Source organism: Vigna umbellata, chromosome 1 (assembly GCF_029865625.1).
Source record: "Vigna umbellata cultivar VRB3 chromosome 1, Vumbellata_1.0, whole genome shotgun sequence".
Lineage (NCBI taxonomy): Eukaryota > Viridiplantae > Streptophyta > Magnoliopsida > Fabales > Fabaceae > Vigna > Vigna umbellata.
The window spans coordinates 27,372,060-27,386,512 of record NC_142165.1 but is presented as its reverse complement, the minus strand read 5'-3'; the positions used below and the strand labels follow the sequence as shown (position 1 = coordinate 27,386,512).

The 14,453-nt window shown below is 32.7% G+C and overlaps 1 protein-coding gene and 1 pseudogene across 1 annotated transcript; both read right to left on the bottom strand.

Annotated features, from left to right (window-relative positions):
- Nucleotides 1–634: 634 nt before the first annotated feature.
- LOC148205038 (uncharacterized) lies at nucleotides 635–3,613 on the bottom strand (annotated as a pseudogene).
- A 6,601-nt stretch (nucleotides 3,614–10,214) lies between these two features.
- LOC124826490 (GATA transcription factor 9-like) lies at nucleotides 10,215–12,120 on the bottom strand. The gene is made up of 2 exons (XM_047299320.2): nucleotides 11,678–12,120; nucleotides 10,215–11,116 (listed from the first exon to the last, which is right to left on the bottom strand). Exons 1-2 carry the CDS (start codon nucleotides 11,969–11,971, stop codon nucleotides 10,364–10,366), a joined length of 1,047 nt encoding a protein of 348 aa, XP_047155276.1. The 5' UTR covers nucleotides 11,972–12,120; the 3' UTR covers nucleotides 10,215–10,363.
- Between the last annotated feature and the right edge of the window lie 2,333 nt (nucleotides 12,121–14,453).

Genomic DNA, 14,453 nt, shown 5'->3' with positions numbered 1-14,453 from the left:
CCTCCTATTGGTTTATTTGTTCACGCTAAACATTCCGCTACACCGTTTTGACAATTATTAAATAGTGAAAGAAATGAGCTAAAATGACATGATCACTAGTACAAAAATGGTTTTTATACCTATTTTTGAGTAGGTATAGAAGCAAGAGGTATAGAAAGTTTATGATTTTTTATACCTACTCTTGAATCGGTGTAGAAAGTTTTACTTTTTATACCTGTGCTGTTCATAATAGGTATAAAAGTCTTATATTTACACCTGGTACTATGGGAGCAGGTATAAAAAATCCTCGTTGTTAGAGAAAAAATTTCTTTTTATACCTAATGTTGTTATAATAGGTGTAAAAACAAGATTTTTTATACCTGATGTGATTTTGACCCGTGTAAAAAGTGACTTTTTTTTAAATATTTTATTTGTATGTACTACTATCCATATCCAGATCTGCATAAGATTCAATCCCAGAATACAGTTTAAATAATCAATAACAAGTAAAATAATCAATATTGTTTTCATTAACACATCAAAATGTAATATTTACCTAACAAAGTTCCTAAATATATTTACCTAACATAGTTACTTAACATATTACACATAAAATAGTTCCTAAACTCAAAATGTAATATCGAAACATCCAATATCATTTACAAATGGTTAAAAGAAATGCAACCCATTGCTCCCGAACATCCTTTATGACATGTTCCAATGAAGACATGTCATCAAATATGTACGCAATGAATAGTTTGAGTACAGTTATAATATTAATGACTTAAGATTTTAGTTATAAAATGTTCACGTTACCAATTTCCATGAGTCAACGACATTTGCGGATATAATTTTCTGCATGTGCCTCATGACATAATATCCGCACTCAAAGCTTCCCGGTTGACATGAGCACTACAAGTTAAATTTATAATTGTATTTATAGTTTGAAAGATTAACTACTTACAGTTGGTGCAATGAACTACAACTTCTCTTTAGAGATGATGTGTGTTCCCTGCAACCTTGAATATGCCTCAACCACTCTATAAAGTTAAATATACATTGAAATGAGTCCTAAGGAACTTAGTAAAATCAGTTATGTCTACACTACAAATAAATTATTAAAAAACTTACAATATTAGTGTATTTTTAATTGCCAAAGTGTGAGGTTTTTTGTGCAATGAACATAAGAGAACTACAAGAAACTGTTGAGGAAGAATTAGTAACAATTGCCAGTGACCCCTACAGATTCAAACAATAATAGTGTTAAATAACATTTACATAAATAAAATTTTATTAATAAAACTTATATACTTACTGTGGCAAATAAGGTGTTAAATACACTTACTTTTTTCTGTTTACAAAAGCCTCTAAGAGGTAGTTTTGGACCTCTTCACCTTTATTCCCAACTCCTTGAATGACAATAGGGTCGATAAAACCATAAATGTGATCATTCTTCCTTTCAATGATGAACTGATGTAAATACCTTAAACATTGAAAATGAATAATGTTAGAATAAAATATTGAATATATTTAAACTTCATAAATGTAGAAATTACTTACAACAACCAAAGTTGTAGTACTGATATACATAACATATCAGTGTCAGAGAAAATTTCAAAAATATCCCTCTGACATATGAAGAAAGAGAGCGAAGATGTCCTGTTTGTGACTTCAGGAGACATTTTTGTAACTCTATAGGAGAAAGGGAGATCTTCACTGCCAACACACCAAGTTGTTCTAGAATTATTTGTTGTGGCGGCTACGACGATTGTTGCAGTGATTCATTCATATCTTCCTGCCCTTGTGCTTTAACCTGGTATACATATTTAAAAACTTCCAAAATATTAATATTATTAATAAAAACAACAAAGTGCCTAATTAAAACAATTACCTTCTTTACAATTGCTCTTGATAAAATTTCCAGGGGCCTGTCCCACTGTCTGAACATCCTCAGTGGGCATAGGGACTCGAGCTGTAGCATCTTGTACGTCTACAACCACCACTCTCATCATATCAGCTGTAATGGTTTCATGGTGTATAGTTGACCCCAATGTATACATTTTACCTAAGTTATCCAAATAATATTTGTAAAATATATCAAAGAATATGATTCAACAAATAAGTACATCCACAATATAATAAGATAAATTACCTAAGGCCACCAAGCACTGCAGGGCATCATCACTAAACAACTCGTAGTCTGCATCAATAGTGGGAGAAGCGTTTTGAGGAGAAACATCACAACTCTCCTTTGTGCTTATACAAAGATGAGAAGGTTGAGGGAGATTCCTAGGCTGGCTTGAGGAGGAGGCTAATTCTGCTCGCTAACAATTGTGCCTGCATATCAGAGTACTCCTTCTTCAATTGTGCTCTCATATCATTGTACTCTTTCTTCATCTCACTTATCTCCTCCCTCATTTCCTCCCTCATCTCCTGTCTAATTTCTTCTCTTATGCCCTTGAGGACCTCCTCACTGACATGGGCTTTACTATGATGACTAGTTGGAGGATCGAAGAATTGACGGATGCCAATAAATTTACCAACACCTCGAACACGTCCAGAATGCTCTGGACGACCAATGGCAACTACCAATATGTCCTCACGGCCACTTAGTGTTATAGCCACTTAAATTACCATAAGTTGGAAATTCGTTGATAGTACAAAATACCATTGCATGCAACTTGAATGAATCACCAGTGTACCCATCAAACATATCAACACCTTCCTCCCATAACATCTTTAAATCTTCAACTAATGGGGCTAAATAAACATCAATGTCGTTTCCTGGTTGTCTTGGACCCGAGATCATCAAGGATAACATCACATATTTGCGTTTCATGCATAACCATGGAGGTAAATTGTAAATCACTAACATTACAGGCCACGAGCTATGTTTACTACTCAAGTTTCCATATGGATTCATTCCATCTGTAGTAAGTCCAAACCTAATGTTGTTTGAATCTTTACAGAAACTAGGGAACATAGAATCAAAATTCTTCCACTGCATTGCATCTGCTGGATGCCTCAAATTGCCATCTTTTATACGTCCATCTGCATGCCATCTCATGAGTTTTGCATCATTTAGGTTACTGAACAAGCGTTTCAATCGTGGAACAAGAGGAAGATACCATAAGACTTTTGCAGGAGGAGCCTTACTGTCACATTCAGACTCACCCTCTTTTTGTTTGTATCGTGATACCCCATATTGTGGACATTGATGTAACTTGGCAAACTCGCTCTTGTACAAAATACAATCATTTGGGCATGCATGAATTTTTTTACACTCCATACCCATGAGACACAATATCTTCTTCGCATCATAATTGCGTGTTGGCAATGTGTTACCTTCAAGAAGCATGTCACTCAACAACTCAAGCAACTATGTGAAGCCTTTATCAGTCCACCCATTTCTTGCCTTCATATTGAACAATTTTAACACAACTGACAATCGAGTATACTTAGTGCATTCTGGATATAAAGGTTTTTCTGCGTCACTGCACAAGCTGTCATACATATGAGCACGTTGGAAGGAATCATGTTCCACATCACATATCATGTCCTCTAACCGATCACCCATCTCTAAATCAACTTCTTCTACTTCTACTTCTACTTGAGAGTCACTTACACTTGGCATGTCTATTAATTCACCATGCCATGTCCACTTTGTGTAGCTCTTTAGGAATCCATCACATAGAACATGCTCTCGAATAACTTCAGTTGGTAGTTTTCACTCATTCAAACAATTAACACACGGACAATAGAATTTCCGTTATTTTCTGGAACATTCATCTTTGCAAATTCAAGAAATTGTTCTACTCCACTCTTATATTCATTTGTTGTACGTATCAAATTTATCCAACTCTGATCCATTGTTATCTGTGAAAGCAACCACCTTTACAACAGTTAAAAGTATAAATATGACTTTTACAACAAGAGCAAGATAAATGAGATTTTTTTATTGGGATGAGTTATCCCAAATGATTTTTTCTTTGAAAATTTCCAGGTGGTATGGTGGCTGGTGGTGTTATTGATATTTTTTTATTTGGAGTTTTTTAATTAAAAATGTCAGAAATTTATATTTTAAATAATTTATTTGATGATCCAGATTTATTGAAGATAAATATTGCCATGTGATGTCTTCTGTTAATCAGTAATTAAACCTTTGACAGAAGGATGTATTGAAATAATAGTTATATTTTATGGATTAATTTAGAAAAGTTAAAAAAAAATAGTTTCCTTCAAACTCTTATTTTATATAGTACAATTTTTCCTCCTATTTATGGTAAAAAAGAAGGAAGGAAAGGTTTCATTATCTTCCTTGAGAAGGTGTAGACACAGCCTAAAAAATTGAGGGATCCGAAAATGTCATTACTCTTTTATACTGGAAGTTCAAAGTCTAAGGTAGTTAAGGTAATATATATTAAGGTAATATATTTATTCATTTTTGTAGATTTCTTTCAAATATTCAACGCATACAACAATTACTGAGGCATTTTATATTTTGGTATAAAATATTATTTTAAGCAATTTAAATAATATACTTCCATTGTTTTGAAGTTATAATTAAAACTTGTTACAGAACTAACTATCTTAAACCTAAACCTTGTTATATCTCTATTTCATGAAGATGTAAGAGAACTTAGGCTTTGGAAATCCAAACTATTCTTGTGTTATTTTCTCTTCCCATCAGTAGAACTTTATACATGCAACATATCAAAATGGGCTGTTATACATGCAACTTTATACATCACAGTAGAACTTTACACGAAGAGTTAGTTTTTTTTAACCAATTTTGATATATTTTACCTTTGTGAGACTTGACCTTTTAGTTTCTTTCATTGTGTGATTCACTTTTGATTTGTAGTATTTCAAGATAGGTGCAAAATCTCTTACTGATTCAAAGCATAGATCTTTTAGAAGTATACTATGTTATCATTGATTAATACATGTCATTAGATGTGAACCATTTTATTGACTAGGAATGCTTACATATCAATGACTAAAAACCTATTTCCTAAAATATGAATAAGTCACATATTTTTATTATTAGTTAGGATAATGATACTTGTGACAATATTTTTTTGACAACATTTTAACCTCATTTACGTGTCATTTTGTGATTGGTCCAAAATTACTCCACAATCAATAATAATAATCATAAACACCAACATGGATCAATGATAGAATGACACGTAAATGATGTTAAAATGTTGTCAAAAAAATGTTGTCAAAGTAACATTATCCTATTAGTTATATACTAAGTTTTTCTCTCTCTTTGACTAAGAGTATAAAGCACAAATGTTGCCTAATTGTTTTAAGAAACATGTTAGAAAATGTAGATAGTTATAGGTAATATATATATATATATATATATATATATATATATATATATATATATATATATATTAAAAGGTATAAAAAGTTTTGCCGTTTAACGGGGATTAAAAGTAATGTACAACAGGCAATATAAAAATAACAGATTTTAGTAGGGTTTTTTTAATCCTTTGTAAATAAATTTTCCACGGTTAACAAAATTGTCGGGAAAATCACCGTCACAAAAAATTACGGTGGTTTTGTTCGTAACTATCGCTATTTATGGTAGTTTTTCATAAATCGTCGCAACTTACGGATAGGGCTAGGCAAAAATAACTGATATGTATTGCACTATAGTTAATTGTACTATATTATTATACTTAAACAAAACTGATCCATTTTTACTAAAAGTTCAGTATACTATTTTATAGTTTTATAACAGTTTCAGTTCAGTTAACTGTGAGAATTGTATCTACTCTAGTTCCGGTTCAACTGTTTCGTCTTGCCAAGAAAAGTTATTTAATAATAAAATATTAATAAAAGAAACCGTTCACATAAAAAATTAATAATGACTTATTTAAGACAATTTTTTTATCACAAATTTTCATATTTTTTTATCAATAAACATATATTACTTTTTAAATAATATTATTTTAAGTAATAAAAGTAAAATATATTTTTTTAAATTTAATTTTATTAAATGATTAAGTAATAGAAATCATAAAAGAAAAAAAGACTGTATAAAAAAAATAATACTTTAAATATATTATATTCTTTAACATATTATTAAATATGTAAAAATATGTTAAGAAAACTTTTAATGATATTAAAATGTGTGTAAGCGCACACACTAAAATAACTATTTATTTTAAAAATTAACTTACTTTAAAATAAATATCAATATTATTATTTTTAAATGATATTATTTTACAGACTAAAACTAAAATATATTTTTTAACGTTAAATTTATTAAATGACTATATAATGAAATATCATAAAAAAAAATAGTAATATAGCAAAAATAATTAATTTTATAGAAATATCAAATGACAAAAAAATTAAAAAACGTTTGTTAAGAGTAACTTTTCTAGTATAATCTTTTATTATATTATAATAATTAATAAATATTAGTTTAATTTTTACATAATAAAATATAAATAATAAATAATTGATTAATAAAACAATTTTATGAGGCAACAAAATAAATATAAATAAAAAATTATTTTAAAATAAAATAAGTAGATAAAAAGATAAAATAAATTATACACACATATAAAACAAAAAAAATATAAATAAAAAATTAAAAAAAGAAATATAAAAGTAAAATAATATTCATGACAAAATAAATATAAATAAAAAATAAAAAATAAAATAAAATAAATAAATAAAAAATAAAAAATAAAATAAAATAAATAAATAAAAAATAAAATAATTTCCATACACATATAATAATAAAAGAAATATAAATAAAATAGAAAATAATAATATCAAATAATTAAAAGGTTAATTTGTAAGACACTTATGAATAAAATAAAATAAATATTAAAATAAATTTCAATTAAAAAGAACATGTATTGTTATATTATTCAATTTAGAAACTAGTATAATTCAGTTTAAAAATAGTACAATTCAGTTTAAAATCAGTATAGGTAGTAGTTCAGTTTATATTGTAGTTTAGTACAATTTAGTATAATTCAGTTCTCTCCAGTTTGATAAAACAAAAAACAGTTCAGTTCAGTACAAATTTTAGTAGTACAGTGCAGTTCAGTTCTATTTGCCCACCCCGGAAATTTATATAACCGCGGTCATTTGTGGATATTTTCACAAAAAATGTCAGTACTTATACGGGTTAGTAAAAACATTCCGATATTTTTCGGTTTATATAGTTGGGTTTTGAAAATCGCCTTATGAAAATAATTTAATTTTTTTATTGTCCAAATGATTTGGTTAATGTTATTAATATGGAATGTGTTTAATATTAAACTAAAATAATATGAAACCAAAAGTAATTATTATTATATAAAATAAACTATGAAATTAAAAATACAATTAATTTGTCAACTTAAGAAATAACATATGTTCTGTCCTAAAAATTAAAAATAAACTTGTTCTTCTACGTAACAAATCAAAAATTGCTCTGAGTAACAATTATGATTCTTGTTGGTCTTCATTTTCTTCATCATTTGACACGCTTTCTTGATCATATACCTTAAATATAAAATAATAGTTAGTAGATAATATGGTCACTTTGGGGTCATGTAATTCCCAAAAAGGAAACAATTATTCACATAAGTGAATCATGCCAATGTATTGAAAATGTAAATCAAGAACTACTCCTAAGCCCAATATCAAACAAGTTGGAAAGCATAGCTAAGTGGAAGTTAAAGGAACAAGAAAAGACTTATTTAGATGTTTTTTAAGCAATGAAATTGGAACAAGAGATATAAATCTTGCAAGAAAATTAAAAGAAAACAATAACACTAATTCTAACTGGCAAGACCAAAGAACAAATATACAAATTGAAATTGAAATCAGAGAAAAAGAACATTTCCCATAAGCTATTACCGTGAAACCAAGGCAATAAATCTAAAAAAAAAAAATGAATGTATGCAACCATCAAATTTAGTAACCAATATTGAGGAGTCATGGTACACGTTTTAAAAAAAGAAGACCATAGTTCCAGCCTATGCATAATTTAGTAACCAATTTAGGCAAGAAAACAATTGTTTACTCTACCCTTTATGACATAAACCGTGAGACTCACCTTACCACACATAACATACTATAAGCTTAGAGTAAACGTGAAACATGGAATGTATTGACAACCAAGTTCTCCCTTCCTTCATGAACTCAGATCAACAATGCATATATGAACTTATTTCATTAAGCCAATAAGCCGACTTAAAAAATTCAACAATAGATAGAAATGAGGAGGAACAAGGCAACGACAGAATTTAACAGTAAACCTTAACCGGACAGAGGAGACTAAGACGCAACATGATCAAACCACCTTAAAATAATGCAAATATATTACAAACTATGCTCTGTTAAAATCTACTCCTTACCATTTTGTTAGATGTGAAATAAGGCGTGAGAGAATCATATTTTAGTAGGACCTGTTGGAAGTCCCACATCGACTAGAGATAAGGCCAATTTATAATATATAAGTGAGGTGCAAACCTCACCTTACAAGCCGGTTTTGTGGGGTTGAGTTAGGCTTAAAAACCCACTTTCTAATATGGTATCAGCCGGTGTTATATTAAAAATTTAATTATTTAGTATTCTCTTTCTATCTATTGTTGAATTTTATTTTCCAACATCATCTAGCTACATCTTAGCAACAATTTTTATATGGCAAGGCAACAATATAAGCCAAGCAACAACATTGTCATACAAGAATCATTTTACAGATTAAACATTCCAAGTATTCACACAATCCAGACATAGATTAGCTCCCCTACACACATTGCTTTTTAACATACATTCAAGCATATCATCAACTCATACAAACAATTCTTTTTAACATATAATTACGCATATCATTCCTAAAACAGAGCATGTCCTATATACTTCCACTTTCAGATTATTGCAAGCTATCACTACAACCCAATAACATCACCAAAACACACAATATTTCAGATATTACCATATTAAACAAACCAACGGTTAACGCAACAATTCAGATATTAAACAAGCCAATATTTTGGTTTAGCTCCCCATACCTGGATTTTGATTCCTCTTCACAAGAAATGTGTACTCCCACCGAACTCCGTCACTCTCTCAGCCCTCTATTTCACTCTTAAGTTTCTCAATATGCTTGATTCGGTGGCTCTACCCTTCCTTACGTCTCCCCTTTTTCAGGTTTCATTTAAAGCCCCCATGTCGATCCCGAAATCCTAAAATCATGCTCACCCTCCTCTGATTTCATCTTCTCCTCTTTAATACTCTTATTCCGTTTCTCTTTGGAGCATTGAATGCAGGCTGCTCACCTTGAACTTAGGATTTACAAAATCAAAAAGAAAATAGAAGAAAAACAAGAGAGAAGTAGTAACAGAGGAGACGCGAATTCAAGTGCACTTACCGGTGGATTGGGAAATATTAACACTTACCGGCGGTTACATAAACTAACCGCTAAAAATGTCTTAAAAAATAAAAAATAATTATATTTTAATTGCGGTTTAGCTTCGAACCGACAAAAAGTAAAGAAAAATAAAAAAAAAACTAATAAAAAATATACTTGGAGTTTTTTTATAAAACTGTCAAAATTATCAAAGGTTTATAAAACTGCCTGAAAAAAAGTCTTGGTAAAATATGTTATTTTTTAGTGAGGAGTTACCGTAAAAATTAATAATATGTTTTTATTATGTAATTCAAAGTCTTATACTTCTACATGCTAAAGTTAAATGTAACGCATTATTTATCATATCAACTATAATTTATAACATCTTAAGTTAAAAAACAATTTTTATTAAAATTAAACCAATAATTTACGTTTGCATTTACTTAAATTTCTGTTAAATTGTTATGTATCATTCGAAAACTTATTATTGTATTCGTAAATTTATAAAACAATTACTTGTAGCCGCAAAAACTTTGTTTTATACAAGAACTTCAAAAAAGTTATAAAAATAAAATTAATTTGTTAAAATCAGTTCATGTATAAATTAAAAATAAAATTTGGATAAACCAAATGAAAAATATTGTATAACTTATACGCAACTTTTTATTTATGAAATAATTTATTGTATTTTATCGTTAAAAAGTTTTATGGAGAAGTTGGTAGGAACAAATATGAATCAGAAAATAAAAATTAGGTAGAGAAATTAACCTTTTGGATGGAGTGTAAGAAAATATGGCCGAAAGAGAAACGGGTTGAAGAAATATTAGAGTGATGATGAGTGCAGTCTACATAAACTCAAAAATTATGAGTGAGGAAAAGCCATTCCCGAACGAATTAGGATGAAAAAGAAAGAAACAATAACAAATTAGAATGTCCTAATGAACATGTAATAACTCTGCTACAAAATAAATTACCGGATGCTCCACCGCAGTTGTCCTACTCTGGCACGTACTAGATAAGCTGCCTGTAATCGGGTCCCACGTGTTGGTGGACCAAGTAATCTTCACTGTTGGATACGTCTAACAGCATGTTCTGATGATGATGGTGTTGTAGGAACTGTTGTTGCTGGTGCTGTTGGGCCCGCACCATCTCCTTCTGCCTTCGCAGCTCCAGAACCTTGCGGTGCGAGTTCGAGTGTTTTGTCAGAACAAACGTTGGGCTTGCCGCGGGTCTGTACTCGGGCACCAGCCGCCCCGACTTGTACCTCACTCCACACGCGTTACACAGCGTCTTTGGACCCATGGGCCCGGTTCGCCACTGTGGTGTCTTGTCCGTGGCGCAATGCAGACACCTGCGTCCGTCTCCACCACTGCCATCGCCGCTGTCCTTCTTTCTCGGTGTTGCCTTCGCGGGCTTTTTTGTGCCGGAATGAGTGGAAACAGGAGCAACGACCTCAGTGTCTGAAGACGACGTCGTTGGGGACAGGACGAGGAGGCGCGATGCCCAGTTGCATGGAGGCCCGCGGGACCTTTTGCTACGGGCCTTGGCTGGGACCGACACTTCCGAATTGAATATCGGGTTGTTTCGGGTGGGCTCTGAATGAAACCCATTTCTTGTGGGCTCGGAGTGGAACCCGCGGGCCTTTGGTACGTGGTCGTTTCTCGCATTCATGCCTGATATCAGCTGCATCTTCTGCAGGTCCTCGCTGGAAAACGACTCCTCCACGAAATTCGAAAGCCATTCTAGCTCTGCTATATCATCATACTGCTTTCAAATTTAAATGAAATAGCAAAAATTATACATATTGCGTAATAATATAATTTGAAAATTTATTATTACGTACACGAGACATTAAACTCTTGCACGTTTAGCATGTGCAACAGTTAATTGTAGGGTTCATTATGTTCGTCATAGATAAATAATAATTTTTATTGTTTAGAACAAATGTAGTAAATTGGAGCAACGATTGTAAGAAAAGTAGTTTATTGGACCGTGAAATGAGGGTAATTCTGTTAAGCTGATCCTGAAATTACTGGCCTAAGAAGGATAAACTGATAGTGATGTATGTATTTACACAAGTTAGCGATTTTAAGGGAGATAAAGATGGTCAAATTGGAATGCAGGCTTTGTGCGTTACCCTTGGGTCATGTAATGAGGTTGCGAGGTCATTGATTTTGAGATGGAGTAATAACTAATGTAATAAATAATAATAATAAATAATAATAATAATAATAATAATAATAATAATAATAATATTAATAATAGTACAGTAATTATTATTATTATAATGTTACAACTTTATATAACCAATATAATGTGCTATACCGGTACGCATAGGTCACCGGAAAAATGACCATCGGAGAGACTCCGGCTACCAATGTCCGGAATGGTATTGGGGTCGTAGCCGGAGAAGGAGGAGGAGTTGCAGCTATCAACGGCGGTGACGTTGGAAGAGTCGGTGGAGTTGACAGGGAGCGAATCGAATATGGTGTCGGCGTTTACAGCATCGTCGTTGGAGAAATCCAAAAGGTCCTCGACAATGAAGTGGTCAGGGTTATTGTTTTTGGTGGTGTCTAGGGTGAATTGTGGGAAAATGGCGGATGAGTTGGGTGATTCCATTGTCACGAATGTAAGAAAAAGGAGTTATTTTTGTTTGTGTTGTGTCTTTTTTTGAAGATTAATTTTTAAGGTTTAGGTTAGGAGGGAGAAGGGGATGACGACGTGACGAGAGAAGTGAAGAAAATTAGTGAGTGAGAAAGTATAGGAGTTTGAGGAAAAAAGTGAGAGAAGTTATGGCTTTGAGTGGAGTCTCGCAGAGAGAGAAAAGGAGAGAAGAGGGTTTATTTGCGCTAGAAGGGGACAAGCCACACTTAAATTAGAGGACTTTTTCCTCGTTTTTCACCTTTTTTGAAAAGGCCACTCCTACCTCCAAAATTGAAGTGAAATAAAAGCATAAACTATACTAATAGCCTTCTATTAAGTTAAAAGAAACAAAAGGAATTTAAATTCCAAGTCACTTTCATGTTCTTTACCAGTTTTCTCCATGTCATCATAAAAACTATCTTACAATTGTCTCCACAACTTCGTGCACAACCTGCACAAAATACAACCATCCATAAAAGAAATTGAAAAAATTATTAGAAATATTATAATTAGTTTACGTATAAAATAGTTAATTTAAATTATTTTTTTTATATTTTTCTTTAATTCAAATATATTTATATATATTAAGAGTGAAACTCATTGAATTCAATGTAAAATAATTTTGGATATATATGATTCTAATTTCAAACATTCTAATCACTCTAAACTCCAACTTCCTGTGTTGGTCGGCTTTTAACCGAATGAGTGCAAAAGACACTCTCACTTAGTCAAATCCGTTAGACGTTAATAAATATGGTAATTAATTAGTGTAATAATATGTTTCATCCAGTGTATTATTGATATTATGATTTATAGATATTTTTTACTTGAATGAGTCTAATTCACAAAGTTAACTATCTTTGATTATTTTTTAGGTTAATCGTTGTGTTAATTATATTTTAATCATGGCTTTAGATTGGACAATGTATTGTACAGTCTTTCAGGTTGACCAATGGCTGATCACCTAGGTCGATCACATAGGCCGACCACCCACTAGACTGATCATCCATGCTGACAACATAGTTAGCTTTATTAACGATAATAACTCATTAAAACTCTAATGCAAATTAAGGTGTGATTATGCCGTCATTAGGCCAACGAAAGGTAAAATCCCATTACAACTATTATATAAAGGTTACAGGTATGACTTTAGATCAACATGCAAACAATATGCATATTTAGCCATCTGAACGATCATCTACTAACTTAAACATCATAGTGCCTTTTACAGAACCCTTCCACATGGTTTGGATGAGCGGAACAAAATCTAGTTAAGCTTCCCAAAAGCTCAGGCAGTCTCTTCAATAACCTATTCGGTCTACTATAATGCTCGATGAGTCTCCTGCACGTCCTACTCAGTCTGCTACAGTGCTCCTCAATCATCTCCAACCTCAAATTTGCCCAAAGATCCTACACCTGAAACATTTTATCGCCCACTGTGGGGTCGAGCGAGTATCCCATTATAGTCACAAGGAACCAATGAGTGATACTTTGGAAGACCTCAATTGTCCAACCGCTCGACCTCAGTATTTATGTTCGACATCAACTTGCTCGAACCACTCGGCCACACTTGGCCTAAAGCATTCAGCCTCAATTGCTCGGCCATACATGGTCTCACAGGTACTCGGCCACACTTGGCCTAAAATGTTTGGTCTCAACTCCTCGGCCACCCATGGCCTCACAGGTATTCGACCACACTTGGCCTAAAGTGTTCGACCTCAACTTCTCGGCCTTACCTTGGACTCAAAGGAATCTCGGTCGACCTTCTCGAAGGTCGGTGACCATGACTCTTCATGAAAGGAATCCCGACTGACCTTTTCGAAGGTCGGTGACCATGACTCTTCATGAAAGGAATCCCGACTGACCTTTTCGAAGGTCGGTGACTATGGCTCTTCACTAAAGAAATCCCAGCCAGCCTTCTCGAAGATCGGTGACCGTGGTTTTTCACCAAAGGAATCTCGACCGGTCTTCATGAAGGTTGATGATCGTGGCTTTTCACGAAAGGAATATCGGCTGACCTTCTCGAAGATTGGTGATTGTGGCTCTTCACAAAAGGAATCTCGACCGGCCTTCTCGAAGGTCGGTGACCGTGGCTCTTGACTTAAAAAATCTCGGCTGACCTTCTTGAAGGTCGGTGATAGTGGATTTTCACCAAAGGAATTCAGGACGGCCTTCCCGAAGGTCGGTGATTGCGGTTCTTCGCCAAAGGAATCCTGCCCAATTCACCGAAGGTCGGTGACTGTGGATCTTCACCAATAGAGCCCTAGTTGACCTCACCAAAATTTGATGACTGTGGATCTCCACGACAGGTCGCTTAAGAAGGATTAATAGCCTATCTAGCTTAGTCGTCAAAGGCACAACCCGTTTTAGTCTTCCAACCACTCACCCTAATCAACAAACAAAGAGGGCACAAAGACAAAAATCAACTAGAGAACCCGTCCTTATCAAGAGTGGCACG

Coding starts and splice junctions, on each gene's coding strand:
- LOC124826490 (XM_047299320.2), bottom strand. CDS start 11,971: ATGGAATCACCCAACTCATCCGCCATTTTCCCACAATTCACCCTAGAC. Junction 11,117..11,677: donor CCGGTGACCTATGCGTACCG/GTATAGCACATT, acceptor ATTTGAAAGCAG/TATGATGATATAGCAGAGCT.